This window comes from Hyla sarda, chromosome 10 (assembly GCF_029499605.1).
Source record: "Hyla sarda isolate aHylSar1 chromosome 10, aHylSar1.hap1, whole genome shotgun sequence".
NCBI lineage: Eukaryota > Metazoa > Chordata > Amphibia > Anura > Hylidae > Hyla > Hyla sarda.
The window spans coordinates 71868694-71893856 of NC_079198.1; the positions used below are offsets into that span (position 1 = coordinate 71868694).

The following is a 25163-nucleotide window of genomic DNA, read 5'->3' on the forward strand; positions in this document are numbered from 1 at the left end:
TACAGTACCTACCTGCTGCATTTGATTTGGAATAATAACAAAATATAGATGGATAAGAGAAAGATATATATATATATATATATATATATATATATATATATATATATATATATATATATATATAGAGAGAGAGAGAGAGATAGATAGATATGAGATAGATAATATATATATATATATATATATATATATATATATATATATATATATATATATATATATATATACATATACATAAAGAGATAGAATAATTTTCTGCAACATTTATGTATCAGTTGCTGATATGATACTAACATGCTTTCCCTAAAGCAGTGTTTCCCAACCAGGGTGACTCCAGCTGTTGCAAAACTACAACTCCCAGCATGCCCGGGTAAGCTGGGAGTTGTAGTTTTGCAACAGCTGGAGGCACCCTGGCTGGGAAATACTGCCCTACAGTGTAGGTATATGAGATTATATGACGCTTAGCCCCATTACATCATCACCTGAAATAGCCAACATGCTGCATCTAGTAAAACTATTCCAGCTTCTACCTCAATGCTATCAGCCCCTGCACCCTCCTCTTGTTAACTTGACTCAGCAGAGTAGATATTGATCATGTAAGAATTAAGTGCTGTGCAAGTTACCCTTGCCATTCCGATGACCAGAAGGGTCTGCAACACCGAAAGTCTCCACTAGGGGTCCCTTAACCCTTCTTATACCATTCACTCTGCAATGTGACCTACACAGTGCACCAGATGCCGGTCCAGGATATACCCGCAGTGCAGCAATCATACAGGAGACAGAAGGGAGAGGGTAGGGAAGGGGGTTACCTGCAAGAGAGGGTAATAAAAGAGAGTTGTCAGAGATATTAGAAGGCAAGGTTGAAAAAAGTTTCTGTACTCATTTGTGGGGACCTAGACATTTCGGTCGCTTTATATATATAAAATAATAATAATAATAATAATTCTGCTGTAAAGATTATCATATCCCAGGGAACTCTCTTATTCCATGTTATCATCAGATATGTAAGATGCAGATGTGTGAATTACAATCATAATGTTCTTGCATTGATGTACTATGCATTCTTTTAATTTTTAGCTTGGAATACCGAAGGGATTTCCCAGTTTTATGTAAAGCTTTATCACTATATAAATGAAAAGTTCGATAACTTTTGAATAAACTTTATGTTTCAACCTGAAATGTAGAATGAAACAGTGTAGTAAACTGCCAAAAGGCAATTGAACGGTAGCGGCTGATGTGTATACAGATGTAGCAAATGAACATTTCTATATCATGCAGAAAACGTTAAGGGTAGGGTCAAACATAGCATATACGCAGTGTATTTCACGCGGCACAAAACCTGCTGTGCGGCGGGAAATTAGCTGTGCATTATCCTATGAGCAGACACACAGGGCTACCCGCCGGCAGCCCTGTGTGTGCAGTGAGGTTTGGAGGCGGGGCAAGAGCACAGACGTGACGTGCGGGTATTTTGCTGCACACATAGGGCTGCTGCTGGGTAGCCCTGTGTGTCTGCTCATAGGAGAATACACAGCATATTTCTCGATGTACAGCAGGTTTTGTGCAGCGTTAAATATGCTACGTATACCCTACCTGTCACCCTACCTTAAAGGAGAATTTACAGATGGGCCAACCCAACTAACCTGAATATACAGGTGGTTAGTGTGGGTAATCCCGAGTAAAACCCTGTTTTCATTACTCCAATCTGTTCAGCCAATCCTGAGATATAGCACAATCTTGCAATATGCAAATTATCTCTTAACTGCACTGGAGGTGGATCTAAAGACTATCCGTACCTCTGATGCCGTCCCCTGGGTCCCATTTGTGCTCATCAATACTTATCTCCTTAAGAAGAGGGGTGGAACAAACAGCACCCAGGAGATGTCATCAGAGGTGCGGATAGTCTTCAGACCTGCCTCCAGTGCAGTTAAGAGTTAATTTGCATACGGCAAGATTGTGCTATATCTTTAGAACGGCTAAATGGATTAGTGTAAAGAATACATTGATTTACTCCAGATCACCCACACTCTCCACCTGTATATTCAGGTTATTGGAGTTGATCCATCTGTCAGTTTCCTTTAATGCTGGCATTTAATGCAATACATGCCATTGAAAATGCTACTTCTTTAGCTCATAGAGCGCTGAATAGCCTGGGTACAGCTAAGCTGAGTGCAGGACTAGTCAAGTAAAGCTTTTGCAGCTTTTTTTTTACTTGTAGTAAACAAATATCTTATAGTGGTAAAGAATTAACTCATGAAGTATATAATAAAGTTGTCAACCTTTTCATCTGCACAGTGATCAAGTCTGATCTACATAAATCCTCTTTAATTTATGTTACCCTACACCTACAGGGTTGACATTACTTATCTTGTACTGATCCTGATGTGCTGCATCACTGCACTCACTGCACTGCAGACTTCAGAGCTTACATCCCCCAGCATGCCTTGCTGACTCCTCACTGCACTGCAGACTTCAGAGCTGACATCCCCCAGCATGCCTTGCTGACTCCTCACTGCACTGCAGACTTCAGAGCTGACATCCCCCAGCATGCCTTGCTGACTCCTCACTGCACTGCAGACTTCAGAGCTGACATCCCCCAGCATGCCTTGCTGACTCCTCACTGCACTGCAGACTTCAGAGCTGACATCCCCCAGCATGCCTTGCTGACTCCTCACTGCACTGCAGACTTCAGAGCTGACATCCCCCAGCATGCCTTGCTGACTCCTCACTGCACTGCAAACTTCAGAGCTGACATCCCCCAGCATGCCTTGCTGACTCCTCACTGCACTGCAGACTTCAGAGCTGACATCCCCCAGCATGCCTTGCTGACTCCTCACTGCACTGCAGACTTCAGAGCTGACATCCCCCAGCATGCCTTGCTGACTCCTCACTGCACTGCAGACTTCAGAGCTGACATCCCCCAGCATGCCTTGCTGACTCCTCACTGCACTGCAGACTTCAGAGCTGACATCCCCCAGCCTGCCTTGCTGACTCCTCACTGCACTGCAGACTTCAGAGCTGACATCCCCCAGCCTGCCTTGCTGACTCCTCACTGCACTGCAGACTTCAGAGCTGACATCCCCCAGCATGCCTTGCTGACTCCTGACTGCACTGCAGACTTCAGAGCTGACATCCCCCAGCATGCCTTGCTGACTCCTCACTGCACTGCAGACTTCAGAGCTGACATCCCCCAGCATCCCTTGCTGACTCCTCACTGCACTGCAGACTTCAGAGCTGACATCCCCCAGCATCCCTTGCTGACTCCTCACTGTACTGCAGACTTCAGAGCTGACATCCCCCAGCATCCCTTGCTGACTCCTCACTGCACTGCAGACTTCAGAGCTGACATCCCCCAGCATGCCTTGCTGACTCCTCACTGCACTGCAGACTTCAGTGCTGACATCCCCAGCATCCTTTGCTGACTCCTCACTGCACTGCAGACTTCAGAGCTGACATCCCCCAGCATGCCTTGCTGATTCCTCACTGCACTGCAGACTTCAGAGCTGACATCCCCCAGCATCCCTTGCTGACTCCTCACTGCACAGCAGACTTCAGAGCTGACATCCCCCAGCATCCCTTGCTGACTCCTCACTGCACTGCAGACTTCAGAGCTGAAATCCCCCAGCATCCCTTGCTGACTCCTCACTGCACTGCAGACTTCAGAGCTGACATCCCCCAGCATCCCTTGCTGACTCCTCACTGCACTGCAGACTTCAGAGCTGACATCCCCCAGCATCCCTTGCTGACTCCTCACTGCACTGCAGACTTCAGAGCTGACATCCCCCAGCATCCCTTGCTGACTCCTCACTGCACTGCAGACTTCAGAGCTGACATCCCCCAGCATCCCTTGCTGACTCCTCACTGCACTGCAGACTTCAGAGCTGACATCCCCCAGCATCCCTTGCTGACTCCTCACTGCACTGCAGACTTCAGAGCTGACATCCCCCAGCATGCCTTGCTGACTCCTCACTGCACTGCAGACTTCAGAACTGACATCCCCCAGCATCCCTTGCTGACTCCTCACTGCACTGCAGACTTCAGAGCTGACATCCCCCAGCATGCCTTGCTGACTCCTCACTGCACTGCAGACTTCAGTGCTGACATCCCCAGCATCCCTTGCTGACTCCTCACTGCACTGCAGACTTCAGAGCTGACATCCCCCAGCATCCCTTGCTGACTCCTCACTGCACTGCAGACTTCAGAGCCGACATCCCCCAGCATCCTTTGCTGACTCCTCACTGCACTGCAGCTTTTTTCTCTTGGGAAGTTAAAGGCTTGCGAAACCTTTGACCTAAATAAACATAATAGACATTTTTACACCTGTTAGGGGTTGCCTTAGGTTAAAAATACTGTGCTAAGTTTTATGGTATGTTTCCACACAGTTTTTTTTAGCAGAGGCAGAGTTTTTTTGGTCCATTTTTTGACATTTAAAATTGACTTAAAAATGGCCTGAACATAGGGGGACATTTATTAATGTGGATTCAAGTAGAATACAGACATAGCGCACATCTACAATCTTGCATAATGATCTGGTTGCTTCTCAGCATAATATCAAAAACTAACAGGTTGTTAGTATACATTTTTGATCAAAAAGTACAAGCCCACTCGCCACGTCAAGGCCACCTATTCAGAGTGGGTCCCTAACGTCCCTAGCATAAAATGGCGCAGCACCAGGCAGCGACCACCACCGCCGCGACACAAGTGCCCACGGGGGGGAGCGACCCACTGGCAGAGCGGCCCCAATGCCTCTCAAACCAGTCTATAGGCCGCACCCGCCCGCAGACACAGCATCACGGCAGCAACAGACGCCGCCCCGCACCACACCAGTGTGAACAAGGTGTAATGGTTCACTTACCTTGCTCTCCCAGTCAGACTGGGAGGCTGCTAGGAGTGAAATGGCCCTGTTGTGGTTAATTACCACCTATATAGGTTTAGGCTGTGGGGGGTGGGGAAGAGTGCAGCACATGTTTAAAAAAACAAAAAAAGGGGGAAGAAAGAAATCACAATGTGGATTCAAGTAGAATACAGACATAGCGCACATCTACAATCTTGCATAATGATCTGGTTGCTTCTCAGCATAATATCAAAAACTAACAGGTTGTTAGTATACATTTTTGATCAAAAAGTACAAGCCCACTCGCCACGTCAAGGCCACCTATTCAGAGTGGGTCCCTAACGTCCCTAGCATAAAATGGCGCAGCACCAGGCAGCGACCACCACCGCCGCGACACAAGTGCCCACGGGGGGGAGCGACCCACTGGCAGAGCGGCCCCAATGCCTCTCAAACCAGTCTATAGGCCGCACCCGCCCGCAGACACAGCATCACGGCAGCAACAGACGCCGCCCCGCACCACACCAGTGTGAACAAGGTGTAATGGTTCACTTACCTTGCTCTCCCAGTCAGACTGGGAGGCTGCTAGGAGTGAAATGGCCCTGTTGTGGTTAATTACCACCTATATAGGTTTAGGCTGTGGGGGGTGGGGAAGAGTGCAGCACATGTTTAAAAAAACAAAAAAAGGGGGAAGAAAGAAATCACAATGTGGATTCAAGTAGAATACAGACATAGCGCACATCTACAATCTTGCATAATGATCTGGTTGCTTCTCAGCATAATATCAAAAACTAACAGGTTGTTAGTATACATTTTTGATCAAAAAGTACAAGCCCACTCGCCACGTCAAGGCCACCTATTCAGAGTGGGTCCCTAACGTCCCTAGCATAAAATGGCGCAGCACCAGGCAGCGACCACCACCGCCGCGACACAAGTGCCCACGGGGGGGAGCGACCCACTGGCAGAGCGGCCCCAATGCCTCTCAAACCAGTCTATAGGCCGCACCCGCCCGCAGACACAGCATCACGGCAGCAACAGACGCCGCCCCGCACCACACCAGTGTGAACAAGGTGTAATGGTTCACTTACCTTGCTCTCCCAGTCAGACTGGGAGGCTGCTAGGAGTGAAATGGCCCTGTTGTGGTTAATTACCACCTATATAGGTTTAGGCTGTGGGGGGTGGGGAAGAGTGCAGCACATGTTTAAAAAAACAAAAAAAGGGGGAAGAAAGAAATCACAATGTGGATTCAAGTAGAATACAGACATAGCGCACATCTACAATCTTGCATAATGATCTGGTTGCTTCTCAGCATAATATCAAAAACTAACAGGTTGTTAGTATACATTTTTGATCAAAAAGTACAAGCCCACTCGCCACGTCAAGGCCACCTATTCAGAGTGGGTCCCTAACGTCCCTAGCATAAAATGGCGCAGCACCAGGCAGCGACCACCACCGCCGCGACACAAGTGCCCACGGGGGGGAGCGACCCACTGGCAGAGCGGCCCCAATGCCTCTCAAACCAGTCTATAGGCCGCACCCGCCCGCAGACACAGCATCACGGCAGCAACAGACGCCGCCCCGCACCACACCAGTGTGAACAAGGTGTAATGGTTCACTTACCTTGCTCTCCCAGTCAGACTGGGAGGCTGCTAGGAGTGAAATGGCCCTGTTGTGGTTAATTACCACCTATATAGGTTTAGGCTGTGGGGGGTGGGGAAGAGTGCAGCACATGTTTAAAAAAACAAAAAAAGGGGGAAGAAAGAAATCACAATGTGGATTCAAGTAGAATACAGACATAGCGCACATCTACAATCTTGCATAATGATCTGGTTGCTTCTCAGCATAATATCAAAAACTAACAGGTTGTTAGTATACATTTTTGATCAAAAAGTACAAGCCCACTCGCCACGTCAAGGCCACCTATTCAGAGTGGGTCCCTAACGTCCCTAGCATAAAATGGCGCAGCACCAGGCAGCGACCACCACCGCCGCGACACAAGTGCCCACGGGGGGGAGCGACCCACTGGCAGAGCGGCCCCAATGCCTCTCAAACCAGTCTATAGGCCGCACCCGCCCGCAGACACAGCATCACGGCAGCAACAGACGCCGCCCCGCACCACACCAGTGTGAACAAGGTGTAATGGTTCACTTACCTTGCTCTCCCAGTCAGACTGGGAGGCTGCTAGGAGTGAAATGGCCCTGTTGTGGTTAATTACCACCTATATAGGTTTAGGCTGTGGGGGGTGGGGAAGAGTGCAGCACATGTTTAAAAAAACAAAAAAAGGGGGAAGAAAGAAATCACAATGTGGATTCAAGTAGAATACAGACATAGCGCACATCTACAATCTTGCATAATGATCTGGTTGCTTCTCAGCATAATATCAAAAACTAACAGGTTGTTAGTATACATTTTTGATCAAAAAGTACAAGCCCACTCGCCACGTCAAGGCCACCTATTCAGAGTGGGTCCCTAACGTCCCTAGCATAAAATGGCGCAGCACCAGGCAGCGACCACCACCGCCGCGACACAAGTGCCCACGGGGGGGAGCGACCCACTGGCAGAGCGGCCCCAATGCCTCTCAAACCAGTCTATAGGCCGCACCCGCCCGCAGACACAGCATCACGGCAGCAACAGACGCCGCCCCGCACCACACCAGTGTGAACAAGGTGTAATGGTTCACTTACCTTGCTCTCCCAGTCAGACTGGGAGGCTGCTAGGAGTGAAATGGCCCTGTTGTGGTTAATTACCACCTATATAGGTTTAGGCTGTGGGGGGTGGGGAAGAGTGCAGCACATGTTTAAAAAAACTTTTTGATCAAAAATGTATACTAACAACCTGTTAGTTTTTGATATTATGCTGAGAAGCAATCAGATCATTATACAAGATTGTAGATGTGCGCTATGTCTGTATTCTACTTGAATCCACATTGTGATTTCTTTCTTCCCCCTTTTTTTTGTTTTTTAAACATGTGCTGCACTCTTCCCCACCCCCCACAGCCTAAACCTATATAGGTGGTAATTAACCACAACAGGGCCATTTCACTCCTAGCAGCCTCCCAGTCTGACTGGGAGAGCAAGGTAAGTGAACCATTACACCTTGTTCACACTGGTGTGGTGCGGGGCGGCGTCTGTTGCTGCCGTGGTGCTGTGTCTGCGGGCGGGTGCGGCCTATAGACTGGTTTGAGAGGCATTGGGGCCGCTCTGCCAGTGGGTCGCTCCCCCCCGTGGGCACTTGTGTCGCGGCGGTGGTGGTCGCCGCCTGGTGCTGCGCCATTTTATGCTAGGGACGTTAGGGACCCACTCTGAATAGGTGGCCTTGACGTGGCGAGTGGGCTTGTACTTTTTGATCAAAAATGTATACTAACAACCTGTTAGTTTTTGATATTATGCTGAGAAGCAATCAGATCATTATACAAGATTGTAGATGTGCGCTATGTCTGTATTCTACTTGAATGGACATTTATTAATGTTGGTGTGAGGTAGTATAGATTTTACCCATGTTTGCTTGGAGTATTTTTTTGCATGGCTGCTCAAAATTTACCAAAATAATGCACAGGGCTTGATAAATGTGGCGCAATTATAGATATGAGGGAACTGCAGAGCTAGGTTTGTCCTATTTGGCTTTGTGCGCAAAAAACTTGCACATGATAACTTAATGCCCACAGCTTGAAGTGCTCCATAGTGCCTCAACCAATACACCGTAACAATGGCAACTGCACAGAATTTGTTGCCTAATAAAACCAGAAAACAGTGTATATCCATTGATAAATGTCCCCATAGCCTCAGGTAAAATAAAGGATCAAACAACATCTATGGAGATATGCAAAGTATCGAATATCTTTTCTGGCTATGCTAGCAATGTCATATGCATAAAACGTACGACAGATGCACTTGAAACAATTTTAGTTACCAATAAAGTGCCATAACAGAAACCTTATGGAAAAGATTTCTGCAATTATCTGGCACCCTTGGCACCTCTATACAAACACTCTATGGGTATGTTCACATGACAGAATGTCCGTTGGGAATTCCATATCCCACAGCAGCAGAGTCCCATTGATTTAAATGAGAAGCTGCTGCACTGTTCACACGGCTTGTTTCTTGTGCAAAAATTCAGATTCTGGCATCTGCAGAAAGAATAGACTCATCTATTCTTTTTGCGGATAGCGCATGGAAATGCATTGCCGTCTATGAGACGGTGCATTCCCAAGCAGTCCTAGTGCCCTCCAGTTAGTCAAATGTGTGGAATGTCCAAACTTGTTTTCCATTGTTCGCAAGTGTAAACCCCGCCTATCTATAGTGCCCAAATGGTTATAATACAATATCTTTGTGGGACTCACAGGCAACATCTACTCTCATTAGAGTCGTCCTCTTTTATTCTTTTTTTTCCATCTAGCTCGGACCGATGTGACGATTCCTTCCAGATGTATATCGTTTCTGCAGAATTAGTACTGAAACATTTTAGGTGCAGCAATTACCCAGCACCACATAAAGTAGTAGAGCTATAAGAAGATATGTCATTCAGAAACAAGGAAAAGCTCTTCACACCTAGCTTTTTCATGCTCCTGAATGGCATATCTGTGTATAATAGCTGAGATGATATAAGCAGATATGCCATTGAGGAGCATTAAAAAGCTAAATGGGAAGTTGTCACCTAGCTTTTCTGTGTTCCTGAATTGCATATCTGTCTTATAGCAGATCTATTATGAGCAGATATGCCTTTCAGTAGCATGGAAAAGCCAGGTGAAAAATTGTCACCAAGCTTTTTCATGCTCCTGAATGCCATTGCTATTTTCCCACCTACAGACTCATACAAGGGCTTGTTTGCTGCGTCACCAATTATACTCTGCAATGACATCACTTATTTTACCATGAAATCTACAGTGAAATACACGAAAAAATATTAGTGGGCGAAAATAAAAAATTCAATTTTGCTATTTTTTGGTGGCTTTCTAGACTGTGCACTTTTTGCAAACAGTGACACATTGGGAGAGATTTATCAAAACCTGTATAGCGGAAGAGTGGTGCAGTTGCCCAAAGCAACCAATCAGATTGCTTAATTCATTTTTTAGAGGCCTTTATAAAAATGAAAGAAGCAATCTGACTGGTTGCTATGGGCAACTGCACCACACTTCCTTGACACAGGTTTTGCTAAATAGCTGAGCTATTATAAGCAGATATGCCATTCAGGACCATGAACAAGCTAGGTGAGAAATTATCTGTGCTTTTCTGTGTTCCTGAATGCTATTGCTGCTTATAGCCTTTAAGGATAACTTCCTCTAAATTATAGGCAAATCTCTGTATAATAGCTTAACTAATATAAGAAGAAATGGCAATAAGGAGCAGAGAAAATCTGGGTGACAATTTCTCACCTAGCTTTTTCATGCTCCTGAATAGCATATCTGCTTATAATAGCTCAACTTTTATAGACAGATTTGCCTATAACATATAGTCAAAGCTGTCTATAATAGCAGATGCACTGTATTATAAGCAGGTATACCATTCAGGAGCATGAAAAAGCTAGTCACCTAGCTTTTCTGGGCTCCTGAATGGCATATCTGCTTATCATAGCTCAGCTATTATATACAGATTTGCCTAAAAGTTATAGGTAAATCTATTTATAATAGCTGAGCTATGATAAGCAGATATGTCATTCAGAAGCCCAGAAAAGCTAGGAGACAATTTCTCACCTAGTTTGTCTATGCTCCTAAATGGCATGTCTGCTAATAATAGTTGAGATTTTATAAGCAGAAATGCCATTCAGGAGCATGAAAAAAGCTAGGTTAGAAATAGTCACCTAGCTTTTCTGGACTTCTGAATGGCATATCTGCTTATCATAGCTCAGCTATTATAGACAGATTTGACTAAAAGTTATAGGTAAATCTATCTACCTATAAGCTGAGCTTTGGTAAGCAGATATGCTATTCAGGAGCCCAGAAAAGCTAGGTGACAATTTCTCACCTAGCTTTCCCATGCTCCTGAGTGGCATGCCTGCTTAAGTAACATGGAAAAGCTAGATTAGAAATTGTCACCTAGCTTTTCTGTGTACCTGAATGGCAAGTAAATTCATGCCTGGTGGACTGGTGGTACCTTTGGGGGAGACTCCAGAGGCAGAGACCGCCGGCGGGACCTCAGGGAGGCGGAAGAAACTGTGGGGTAATACTTTAATCTTAGCGTGCGCAGGCTGAACTAAAATGCAGCCAGGGGCAGACTGACAACACTCAGGGCCCCCGGACCAAATAAAGCAAGGGCCCCCAGTCGGCCTCTGGCCACACCTCTGCCCCACCCCTAAGTGGGAGCAGGCACTGTGCGTACATGTATGCCTTGTGTCTTTAGGGCTCATTTACACGGACGGATCCGCAGCGTATTTTACGGTGCGGATCCACCGAAAATGGACCCTACAGTGCTGCCTCCATCTGTGTTTGCTCATAGCGGCAATCCGTTGCTACGAACAGACACGCTTTGATGTGCATGTTCATGCGCAGTATACTCGCACACATCACAGCTGCTCTCAGCCTAGCTCAGGGAACAGGAGGAGCGGCTGCGCTGTGTGCAAGTATACTGCGCATGCGCGAAGCGAACATGCACCTTGAAGCGTGTCTGTTCGTATCGTCGGTGGATTGCCGCTATGAGCAGATACAGATGGAGGCAGCACTGTAGGGTCCATTACCAGCAGATCCGCACCGTAAAATATGCTGTGGATCCATGTGAAAAAGCACTTAGTGTATTTTCACACGTACAGGATCTGCAGTATATTTTCTGCAGCTGATTTTGCTACCTATTGAAGCTAATGGGTTGCAAAGTCAGCTGCACAAAATATGCAGCAAAAATATGCAGCAGATTCTGTACATGTGAATAGACCCTTAAGGGGTTAATGATAAATAAACTAGCAGTGTGTTTACACGTTGTCACCCCAGTGGGGTCACTTTCCCTCCTCCAGTGTCCACAGGTCACCAACAGGTCACATTACCAGAATTTTTTTTGGGAAAATCGCAACAAAAATGGAGCAGTTTTACCACGATTTTGAAAAATCGCGGTAGCACCGCGCCATTTTTGCCACGATTTTTCCCAAAAATTGTTCTGGTAATGTGACCTGTTGGTGACCTGTGGACACTGGAGAAGGGAAAGTGACCCCACTGGGCTGCTACTATACACATCACCCAGCCCCAGGATATACTGCTGATTAGAGGGGAGAGAGGCAGCAAACTGGGACATCACTCACCCTCACATGAAGCAGCCGCTCTGTGTTCCCGGGAGGCCTGTCAGCTCTCAGCCTGTCCTCTTCCTGTGCTGGGGGTGGAGCCAACAATCAGGTGACCTTCATCCCTGCGCTCAGGTTTCTTCACTACACCGGCCATCTTTTTCTGTAAATCTAGTTGTCGCGGGCGGCCTTTGCGGGCAGCCTGTGATGACCGCTGGGCCTATTTTAACGTAGGGGCCTGGAGCGGCAACTCCATCCACCCCTATGTTAATCTGGCCCTGCTTTCATTCATTTTTGAACTCACTGACATGCATTTTTATCCTAGTCCTAGTTTCAGACTTTTCTCAGAAATACAGTGGGAGATTTATCAAAATCTGTGCAGAGGAAAAGTTGACCAGTTGCCCATAGCAACCAATCAGAGCACTTCTTTAATTTTTCAAAGACCTTTTTAAAATTTAAAGAAGGGATCTGATTGGTTGCTATAGGCAACCGGCCAACTTTTCCTCTGCACAGATTTTAATAAATCTCCTCCACAGTGCATGAGATGTAAGGTCTGTGTGTCCAGGATGCTGCTGCTCTCATGCCCTAGCACAGCTTCATTCCTGATGTGGCTTCCCTGTCTACAGTCCATGAGGGATCCCTTATCATTTGTGCTGACAGACATGTATGCTGAGGAGTGGCTGATTTTCTTTTCCCTCCTTTTGCAGATGTCCTGTGTACATTGATACATAATGTATGTGATTCACCCTCTCCCATCTACAGAGTGCTATGTGTGAATTTTGCTCCATATCTTTATTTTTATATAGTACAGCCTGTGTGATCTGCCTTCCCTGATGTCTTGACTGATGCTTCCCTCCTCCTCCACACACTCTATTTTGCAATTTACAACCTTCTTCCTCTCCTTGCAGCCACCTCTAATACCAAGAGATGGGGGAGCTATGACGCAGCCAGGTGAAGTGTGCTGTCAGATTTATGTCAGTAGCATCAGAACAGCCTGTATGCAAAGGAGTTACACAGACTCTATGGGAACAGTGGTAGAAATTGTCTAATAAGGACTACCGATATTTAAAAAAAATCCTTAATTTTGCATTAATTAATCTTTTATGACCATGTGCCATACATGTACGGTGCATGGTCATGGGCTTTAGCGTGCGCCATTGCAATTTGTTGGAGGAGGAGATAGAAACAGTTCTGTACACACCTGTGGTCTGATTATGTTGAGAAGTGGATACCTGTCTTCTCCTTTGACATTTACACATCACTTTATGAGCACTGTGTAGTGAATAGAGACAGCAAAAATGCAGAACCTGACAATCGCATAGGCTCTGCCAGTAACTAATGTCAAGATAGGGGCTCCTATAGATGCCCCAGTTACAATGGAAAACTGCAAGGTAAAAAAATAGAAAATGTGTGTATGTCATCCAGAAGTCTTTAATAACCTCATAGGGGATTTATGTTAAAAACTAATGTTAAAACATATTCAAAAAAAAATGGCAAAAAATAAAATAGCAGACATAATAAAAAAATAAATAAATAACAACACAAATTGTTGCCTTAACTGCTCCTTTCATCTAAGACTACTAAGACTATACATTTTATATCAAAATGACAAACTGTTTTAATACCGTTTTTTTGTACTGCAAAGTAGTAAATATGAAACAAAACTTTAACCAAAAAATGCCCTGACAGCTGTTCACCTGCAATAAACCTAATATACTGGGTTTTACTGTGGGTGAAGACCTTTTTAAATGAAGGGTAACTCACATTTTTACATTAGGTATTTCAACCAGGGTCAGGGAATATCCGTTCTCCTTAAAGGGGTATTCCAGGCCAAAACTTTTTTTTATATAGCAACTGGCTACGGAAAGTTAAACAGATTTGTAAATTACTTCTATTAAAAAATCTTAATCCTTCCAATAGTTATTAGCTTCTGAAGTTGAGTTGTTGTTTTCTGTCTAACTGCTCTCTGATGACTCACGTCCCGGGAGCTGTGCAGTTCCTATGGGGATATTCTCCCATCATGCACAGCTCCCGGGACATGACATCATCATTGAGCAGTTAGACAGAAAACTTCAGAAGCTAATAACTATTGGAAGGATTAAGATTTTTTTAATAGAAGTAATTTACAAATCTGTTTAACTTTCCGGAGCCAGTTGATATATATAAAACAAGGTTTTGCCTGGAATACTCCTTTAAGGCTAAGTCTCCACTTTTTCTGGCAGTTTTTGGAATACTGCCACTGCAGTTTTTGAGCCAAAGCCAGAAATGTATTTAAAAAGGAATAGGACATATAAAGAAAGGATTTACACTTCTCCTCCTTATGGATCCACTTCTGACTTTGGCTCAAAAATTGCAGTGGCAGATATCCAAAAACTGCCAGAATAAAAACCAAGTGGAAACTTAGCCTAAAGGTGTACCTTGGGAAACTGAACCTATCAGACACTTATGCTCTATCCACAGTATAGGGGATAAGTGTCTGATTGCTTTTGGTCTGAATGCCTGGGGCCCCCAATGATCTCCTGTACGGGGCCCATCCCACCAGCACATGGGCAAATGACAAGCCGCTTAGCCAATCACCGGCAACAGCAATGCCCCTCCATAGCTAGTGATTAGGCCATCACTTTCCCACATCCAAGAAGGTAGTGGCCAGAGAATGCCAAGGACATGTAAGGACAAGCCCCATACAGGAGGTCCTGGGGGCCCCAGCAGTTAGGATAAGTGTCTGATAAGTTCAGTCCTTCAGATCCCTATAGTACCCCTTTTGAGCACCTTACGTTGTGTGGAGATTTTTAAGACATTTAAGACATATTTAGAGATATGTATGACTAACATGTATGACTAACATATATTAACATATATTAAATTGCTGCAATTTAGACCACTGTGTCAGTTAAAAAAAATGTAAGTAAACCGTCAATGAAACCATAGCCAGTCAATGATCAATTCTACACAATCGAGTATACACAAAGCACCATGTGGATGAGCAAGTGGCAAAGAGCATTCTGTAAGGCTGGAAATAGACACATGGGGGAGATTTATACAAACCTGCACAAGTTTTGATAAATCTCCCTTAGGCTAGGTTTCCACTCATTTTTTTTTTCTGGCGTTTTTTTTTCTGGTGTTTTTTTCTCTAGTGTTTATTTTTATTTTTTTACCACAAATGCCAGAAAAACTGCCACAGATTTTCCCTGCATTTTTTCCTTTCTTTACGGCATTTTTGCCTTTGAGTGGAAATTGCATTTTTGGCCCCGTTTGGTGTTTTTCTCAAAATTTGTTGGGTAACAAAAAAAAAAAAAGGATGCAGTAGGGATGGAAAATATGTATTTAATGAAATTTTTATTTTTTATAATGAAATTTTTATAAATTTTTACATACATTTTTAAACTGTCAGGGACCTAAAAGTGTAGCGGACAATAATAAAAATGTACAAAGGGTCCATTTAAATGTAAAAATAATATATTTTTTATAATTAATTAAAAATTTTTTTTATTAGTAATGTATTTTAATAATGTGTTTAATAAAGTGTGTGTATGTCTCACTTTTTTCTCTAATTTTTACATTTTTTAGGTAGTACTACTATTCCCATCATCGAACAGACGGCTCTATACAACACTCGCATCTCTGCTCTGTACTTCGGGCCAGCCAGTGATGTGAATAGAAATTCATATTTTCTGCCCAGAGTGGGGATTGGCCAGATGGTGGCAGCCAATCACCGCTCTCAGCAGGAAATATGAATCGGTGATGTGAATTTCTATTCACATCACTGGCCGGCCTGAGTATAGTGCAGAGATGCAGAGCGCAGGAGAAAGCCGCTCCGCATCTCTGCAATAGATAGGACGATCGCATCAGGTGTCAGGAGTGATACCTGCTGTGATCTGACCTTAACTGCAGGTACTACTGCTCCCAACATGGAGCACACTCTGCTCCATGCTGGGAGTAGTAGTACCTGCAGTTAAGGAAAGATCACAGCGGGTGTCACTCCTGACACCCACTACGATCTTCCTGTATAATGTATAGATGCGGCCAGCAGCTCTTCTCTGCTAGCACTGTAGTATGGTCTGTAGTATATGCCATATATATACCTATTATTCATATTTCCCGCAGAGAGTTGTGATTGGCTGGAACCATCTGGCCAATCACAGCTCTCTGTAGGAAATATGAATCTGTGATGTGAAGAACTTTGCATCGCAGAACATAGTGCAGGATAGCGGAGAAGCGGCCGTGCCGCCGGCTTCTATACATTAAATAGGAGGATTGCAATGGGTGTCAGAAGTGACACCCAGAGTGATCTGTCTATAAGTACAGGTACGACTACTCCCAGTCTGTTCCATGCTAAGAGTAGTAGTACTCCTTAAAAATTTAAAAAAACAAAGAAAAAAAGTGAAAAAAACACACACTTTATTAAATATAATTAAAATACACACATAATTAAAATAAATACTAATAAAAATACATTTTAAAAAATATATTATTTTTACTTATAAATGGCCCCTTTCTACATTTTTATCATTGTCAGCTACATTTTTAGTTTCCTGCCCGCCCACATAAATTGATTCCTGTTTAAAAGTTAATAAAAATTTAGCAATTTGTAAAAAATATAAATTTTGATAAACAATTTTTTCCATCTCTACTGTTTTTTTTTTCAATGGTACCCTATGAAATTTTAATAAAAAAAAGTATCTCCATCCCTTTTTTGGATCTCTAAAGTCCAAAAAAAGAATAAACCGCCTGCAAAAATGCCAAAATTAAAACCCACATGGCGTTTTTTTTGGCGTTTTTTCACTCCCATAGACTTCTATGGGAGGAAAACGCCAAGATTTTCCAGAAAAAAAAAGTATTATGTAATATGTATGTATCTCTAGTGAAAGACTCACCAATGCAATCCATAAGCAATTACAATGCGAATCTAGTGGACTATATGTCACACATGGGGGGGATTTATCATGTGCACAGATTTACACAATGTAAAAAATGTGAAACCTGATGCGCAAGCATGTGTTTTCCCATTTTTGGTACATACTTTATTATGTGGCATGGCATATAAATAATAAAAAGTTCACACACATGCAAAGGATAAATTTAGTGCATCAGGAAACCATGCCCCCTGCTAGCGCACACCAAGAAAAGTAATGAAGCCAACAACTTTAAAATAATGAAAAATTTGATGATGAATTTTGGCCAAGCAACAACACACAGCGCACTAATGTAGCAGATACACACCACTTGATAAATCCCCCACCACTGTTCTGCACATGATGAGTTCTAGTTATATTTTTATGCCACTAATGGTTGTATATGCTCAGTTTGTGCATCCGGGATGGAGATCACTGTGCCTGGTGTTGTTCTTGCCCTTAATGGCTCCGACATACGACTGCCCTGCAACTTCAACTCATGCTACAAGATGGACACCAAGCAGTTCTCCATGAACTGGACGTATCGGGAATGTGACAACTGTACTGAAGAGACGGTGAGAGATGGTGTGGATCTCTGTGACTTTACTGGGCCATCTGTGTATAATGCATCTGTGCCAACACATTGTCCTTCAGTATGTCATCACTGTCATTCTTATGTGTTACCAGTATGTATCAGGTTTCATACGTGTCTCTACAGTGAACAAACCATCTGTGAGAACCATAAACACTTGTGCATAACCACACTGGTATTTAGTGTATTTGTATGTCATTTCTATAATTGTCTTGTTTTCTTTTTGTCACAAAGTTTTCCTATAGTCTAACAGTTTGCATTTTTGGCTTCATACTATTGAGTAATGCTATTATGTTCAAAGCTAGATATAAAGGGGTATTTTCATTTCAGAAGTTCCACAGGCGGGGATCAATAGGGGATAACAAGCAGATCGTTCTGGGTCTGATTGCCGGGACTCCTTCTAATCCAAAGAACACCTATAAACTTTGCCCCCGAATGAATTGAGCAGACTGCTGATCTCCATTTAGTGGTCAATTCTGGCCTATAATGTGCATCCATATGGCCATGGCAGACCCATGATTAACACAATATAGGAATGTACGATATGACCTTTCATAAAAATAGTCACATTATAAGAGTACCTTTGATACAACTTTGCAGAAGGCTACGTTCACACATGCATATTTTGTTGTGTATGTGTGGTACCATGGGGTGTTAGGAGAAATACCCTATCACTTTGTGACGCCAGGGAAGATAGTTTCTCCTGGGCCAGACAAGGGGAGTAAATTAACACACCGACGTCAGATTACAGATAACTGTCTTTACTGAGCTGGTTCAGATGGTATTATATGTAACAAAAGACACATGAACCAGCTCACCCCTCCAATGAATAGGGACTTGGCAGCAGCAGCGTGAATGTGTGAGGAAGCTCGGAGGAAAACACTAGAGCCGAGACTCCAGGTGCAGCAGTTCCAAAGACGATGTAGGCGGATATCCGGCTCCCAAGCAGTTAAAATCCAACTTTAACAAAAAAAATCATTGTGTAAAATCATACAGGTGGAAGAACAGTGAAAAACGAAAAATAAAAGCACAAACGAAACGCCAACGCGTTTTGACCTGTTAACAAGTCTTAATCACGGCTCCATGATTAAGACTTGTTAACAGGTCGAAACGCGTTGGCGTTTCGTTTGTGCTTTTATTTTACGTTTCCCACTATTTTTCCACCTGTATGATTTTCCACAGTTTTTTTTATTAAAGTTGGATTTTAACTGCTTGGGAGCCGGTTATCCACCTATATCTTCTTTGGAGCAGATGGTATTACACAGGCAGTCGGTATTGGGTGAGAGGATGCAGCATAACCCCTTGAGAGGTCAACTGCCTTGCTGTGACTTGTGGTGCTTTCTCTAAATGGATTAATACTGACTCGTAAGACGGGTAGATGAATCCTGGTAGGTAGGGTTCTGTCAAGGTATTGTAGCCTTTTCTGCTGGGGCATGAACTTCCACCGTATGGGTAATTCTTGTAGAATGAACAGATTAAGTAGATTTGAGACAGGCCTTTCCTTAGAGCACACAACACACATTACACCTTTACCACACTGTAGTTCAGCTTTGTCTAGACTTAGACTACAGGAGATAAACTCTCAACAGTGACTAGCAGTGGACTAAGATAACTCCTCCCCCACTACACTATTTAGGGGAGAATTTAGGAGATCTCATTGGCAGGCAGGGTCACATGGAGTTTACTGCTTTCTCTTAATGGTGCAGTAACACATTTAACATACATATGCATAACAATAACAAAATAATTAATAAAAAATATATTAACCCCTTAAGGACGCAGGACGTAAATGTACGTCCTGGTGAGGTGGTACTTAACGCACCAGGACGTACATTTACGTCCTAAGCATAACCGAGGGCATCGGAGCGATGCCCGTGTCATGCGCGGCTGATCCCGGCTGCTGATCGCAGCCAGGGACCCGCCGGCAATGGCCGACGCCCGCGATCTCGCGGGCGTCCGCCATTAACCCCTCAGGTGCCGGGATCAATACAGATCCCGGCATCTGCGGCAGTTCGCGATTTAAATGAACGATCGGATCGCCCGCAGCGCTGCTGCGGGGATCCGATCATTCATAACACCGCACGGAGGTCCCCTCACCTTCCTCCGTGCGGCTCCCGGCGTCTCCTGCTCTGGTCTGTGATCGAGCAGACCAGAGCAGAAGATGACCGATAATACTGATCTGTTCTATGTCCTATACATAGAACAGATCAGTATTAGCAATCATGGTATTGCTATGAATAGTCCCCTATGGGGACTATTCAAGTGTAAAAAAAATGTAAAAAAATGTAAAAGTAAAAGTAAAAAAAAAGTGAAAAATCCCCTCCCCCAATAAAAACGTAAAACGTCTGTTTTTTCCTATTTTACCCCCAAAAAGCGTAAAAAACATTTTTTATAGACATATTTGGTATCGCCGCGTGCGTAAATGTCCGAAATATTAAAATAAAATGTTAATGATCCCGTACGGTGAACGGCGTGAACGAAAACAAATTTAAAAAGTCCAAAATTCCTACTTTTTTAATACATTTTATTAAAAAAAAAATTATAAAAAATGTATTAAAAGTTTTTTATATGCAAATGTGGTATCAAAAAAAAGTACAGATCATGGCGCAAAAAATGAGCCCCCATACCGCCACTTATACGGAAAAATAAAAAAGTTAGAGGTCATCAAAATAAAGGGATTATAAACGTACTAATTTGGTTAAAAAGTTTGTGATTTTTTTTAAGCGCAACAATAATATAAAAGTATATAATAATGGGTATCATTTTAATCGCATTGACCCTCAGAATAAAGAACACATGTCATTTTTACCATAAATTGTACGGCGTGAAAACAAAACCTTCCAAAATTAGCAAAATTGCGTTTTTCATTTTAATTTCCCCACAAAAATAGTGTTTTTTGGTTGCGCCATACATTTTATGATATAATGAGTGATGTCATTACAAAGGACAACTGGTCGCGCAAAAAACAAGCCCTCATACTTGTCTGTGGATGAAAATATAAAAGAGTTATGATTTTTAGAAGGCGAGGAGGAAAAAATGAAAACGTAAAAATTAAATTGTCTGAGTCCTTAAGGCCAAAATGGGCTGAGTCCTTAAGGGGTTAATGCATATATTTATGCAAACATAAATAATAGTACAATAAGTCCTTTGCTGGGCCCAACACCTTGTGCTGCCCAAAGAGGTCCGAAGCCACAGGACAGCAACTGGTGCTGGGATACCACATATTTTGTTGAAGATCTTCTTCAGCTAATTTTGGTACCCATTGAGGGTTTATATTTTGTTTGCCAATTCAGGGAATCAATCAGTCTCCTAATCAATTAGTTTTAATAATAGGAGTGGCTATCAATTGATGGGCTTGATTATACAGTCAGGGGGTGTGTGTATTAGGCATACATGCCCCTGAATGTAAAACAGTCACACCCCTGACTATATAATCCTGCCCATCATCTGATATTCACTCCCATTATTAAAATGAAGTTCACGCCCATCTGACTGATTCCCTTAATTGTCAGACAAACTATGGACCCTCATATCTCAGAAACGGGAGGGAGTAGCAAGTGAAAAGGTGTTTGATCAGGGAACCCTAAGCTATTTAATAATGATGCAGTGTTTTTTTTCTTTGGTTGGCCGCAGGTCTCCCTTAATGACCAACTTTGCATAAATGAATAGTGCAAATAAATATAAGACAGTTTGTTAGCAGTTTTTTTTTCTCTACACCTTATCTGTTCACTCATTCAGAAAATATGTTGAGCAGGAAGGACAGACTTTGGTGACAAAAGTCTATGAAGAAAGAAGGGGAAGGAGGAAGGAAGCTCAGGGGTTTACTGTCTTACCCCTGTGTCGGATTCACAGTTTATACTGCCCAGTACTTCTCTATAATGTTCACCATGTGGCTGCTACTTCTAAAGGAGTTTTGTTTGCTCTGTATGGAAAAGATCTTAGCCTCCAACTAGTTTCAACCCAATCTGGAGCTGAGCTCAGTGATATGTGACACTCAGCGATGGAGCCTAAAGAGGAGATAAACTAGTAAAAAAGGAAGAAATAATATAGTGCTACTCTTTATATACACACACACACACACAACTTATCAGTAAAAGGGAGGATACTCTCACTATATATCTGTTAAAATAAGAATATGTAATCTTTTGTAAAATATCTCAATATTGGTTCAGATAATATCAAGCTACCTGAAAACAAAACAGCCATGTTTTGCCAATAATAACTAATTCCAGCTTAGCTTTCGTTGTACCAGAAAGCTGTGCTGTGATTGGTTGTTTTGGTGTCAGGCAGGTTGATACATCTTTTCTTTCTGTATCTCTTTTGTATCCCATTCTTATCCTAAAATAATTTGTATTAAAAATATGCCCCCATGTAACAACTTGTGGTAGTCTTCTGAGCCATGTCTGACTTACATTAATCTCCTACATGGGTACCATTATAATGCCCTGAGGGTTGTTAGATCTGAAGGTTAAGACAATGTTACATTTTAATACAATGTAAACCACTGATGACAACCCCTACAGATACATTTATAATGAACAATAATGGTTGTCACTCACAATCTGATAATAACTTAGAAGTAACTGATTAGAATGTTACAATTAGTTAGAAAGGTAGAAATGAAGATTACAGGGTCACATTTTTTTATAATGCCTTTTGTTATGATAAATGTTCTGAGATTAGGTTATTATCTACAATAACATTGGGTTCTTTTTGTACAGGAGACATGTCTGATTCATATTTTTTTCCTAAAAGTTAAGAAACAATTATGTGATCAGTTACATTTGCACAACCATATAAGTAAATGTGTCTGGTAGCGTCATATTCTCTTCAATCGTTAAAAGGGGAACAAATTTTTTATTGTTTCCAGGATGCATACAAAATAACAAAAACTTAAACTTACATTCCACCGTTCCTTCTTACCTCTGGCTTTGGGGTACCCCGTACATGGCACTACACCCAAGTTGCAGAGTGTAGTGTCTACATCCGGGGGGGAACAGACAATGCCGCTCACCAATCACTGGCCGAGGCAGGACACCTCTGTGACCAGTGATTGGCAGAGCAGTGCTGTGACCTATTGTCTACAGTTCTGGCCCGCTCCGCTGAAGCAGACTGTCAGTGGAGACTGGTTGGAGATGGGGCACCCCGATCCCAAAGCTATGCCAGAATGACCAGCCCTGTCAATGGCTTTTCCCAGTCCAACAAGTTCATTGCCTTGGGATAATCTTTGCTTTTGCTCTGTTTTTCAATTGTATGTCAAAACCCTTACCACTTCCTGTTGCCTCCACCTCAAAAACATCACTCAAATCTGCACTTTTCTCAACATTGAATTAACAAAAATCCTAGTGCATGCCCCTATCATCTCCCACCTTGAGTACTGCAACATCCTTCTCCATAGCTTCCTATCTAACATGGAGTCGTCCCTCCAATCCACCCTCAACTCCGATGCCTAGTTAACTTTGTGCACGCCAAATAATATGGATCTCACTACTCCAGCGCATCACACTCTCTCACACATTGAGAACTCACTGCTTTAGAAAGGCCTACAGTTTACAGTAACTGTGCTGCCATTTTACTTCTGCAATCACCTACTGTCCCCTTCCCCCTTCAGTGATAGACTGTGAGCCCTCTTGGGCAAGTGTCCTCGGTCCCTCAGTACTCTTATTTCATGTTTATATTACTTGTTTTTTTGTCTTTGTTATGTACTGTACTTAAACCTTTTTTATGTGTACAGCATTCTGATACTTTTTATATGGCTTTTAATACCTAAAAGCCATATAAAAAAAATCCTAAATGCCTGTGTACACAAAATGATCGCCTATAAGTTACAAGTTATTTCATACATATCCTATAACCAATATATTCAGGTACCAAGAAGGAGGCCCTGCCAGGTGCTTACATTTCAGTTCCACTGCTCACACAAGTATGGAGGGAAAATAAAGAAGAACTAATTTTTTTTTTGATTTACATGAATGTATAGATGTTATTCAGAAGTCATTAATAAATAATTAGGAATATTAAAGAGTTCACCGTTTTGTACTAATGGCATCGGGGTCCATTTTAGGCACCAGTATACAGGGCTGCATTATGACAACCTGAATGTGGTAAAACTGTCACAAAAATGCAGTCCAACTGGTAAACAACAGATAAGAGAGTGGAAAGGAAGGGGAAACCTCCTAAACCCTCAGAAGTAAGCCTTTGCAAGGCTTGTTTTGTTTTTTAAACCATTGTGGAACCTTGGTATCTTAGTTTTATTGGAATTAATAAAGCAGGTTCAATATTGTCCCTTTTAGCCTCCTTTTTTAGCTTGAAATTATGCAGAATTTTATTGAAGAACAAAAGATCTAGTTTTCTTTAGAAGATTGGTATGGCTCTCTCGATAGCTGCAGAACACATTTGTTGGCACAATAAGCATTATTACTGCAGAACAAGATGAATAGCACTTGCAGTTCAATCCCATTATCATGAGGTCCATCAAAATCAACTTTTGACTATCCTATAGTGACATTCTGAGAAGCTTCTTTTCTACACAGTGTACCCTAACTAGATGTTTCATGTGGGTGTGAAACACAAAGAAATAGATCAGCTCACCAAAGTCCATATGTGTCAAGCATCAGGCAATAGTCCCGGAGCACGGAGGCAGGGAGACGCCACTCCCCGTGGAACTGAAGAAAGGATAAGTGGAGAGGGTCCAGCTCCTGGGTAGAAGTATCCAATAAAACTTAACCTTTAATGGCAACTATTAAAACATGGAAATTCGCCACTAGGTGGCAAGTGACATGTCACTTAAAAACAAAAGGGGGGTGAAACGCGTTTCACCCCCCTTTTGTTTTTAAGTGACATGTCACTTGCCACCTAGTGGCGAATTTCCATGTTTTAATAGTTGCCATTAAAGGTTACGTTTTATTGGATACTTCTACCCAGGAGCTGGACCCTCTCCACTTATCCTTTCTTCATGTGGGTGTGCCCATAAAACAAAGTGACTGCATTTTGTATAGATCTGCCTTTTTGGAAATCTTTTTGACCACTATCCACTTCCTTTCATGGATTTCCTAACCACCATTAGCTGCATATAGGGGGGCCTGCATGTTACCCAACACACTACACTATAGGAGAATGGTTCCAGACCACAGAGTGATCAAACAGTCCAAGTTTAAGTACTTTGTAAGAAAGCAGACTATCTCTTTAAAGAATGCTCAACTAAGACATGTAATAGCAGTAATATAGCCAAATAATTGTAACTTTATTGTTAGTAAATCATTGGAGTTCGCTCTATAACAGGGCCCCGACTCCTTTGTTTTGCACAGAGAGGTGACACACACGCATGTGCACCACTGCTCCTTTTGTCCTCCATGAAACTGCCAAGTACAATGCCAGCTCTTTTCGGATGCAATGAATGAAGCGGCAGCAGGCATGCATAAGTGGATAGAGGATAAAATAATTTAACTTACAGTACCCTTTAATCCCACTATGTTAAATATCAATTAAGTATTTTGACCAGGTGGCTTACTAGCAGCCACCCCCCCAAAACAGTCATTCAATGTGTTATTTAAAAAGTCCCCTTTTGAGCCTGCTACCTCTTTTATCAGAGTTACAGAATCCTCTCACCCTCTCAAGGCAAACTAAACAGGGCCCCGGATAGGGGATACAATGG

At 42.9% G+C, this 25163-nt stretch overlaps 1 protein-coding gene and 1 long non-coding RNA gene across 2 annotated transcripts in view; one reads left to right on the plus strand and one right to left on the minus strand.

Annotated features, from left to right (window-relative positions):
• Window positions 1-25163, minus strand: part of LOC130293730 (uncharacterized) — a 66866-nt gene that overhangs the window by 12922 nt on the left and 28781 nt on the right. The window lies entirely within an intron of this gene.
• Window positions 1-25163, plus strand: part of SCN2B (sodium voltage-gated channel beta subunit 2) — a 38157-nt gene that overhangs the window by 1071 nt on the left and 11923 nt on the right. Inside the window, exon 2 of the mRNA XM_056542760.1 lies at window positions 17329-17492. Within this exon, the coding sequence (XP_056398735.1) occupies window positions 17329-17492 (164 nt within the window). The remainder of the gene's footprint in view (window positions 1-17328; window positions 17493-25163) is intronic.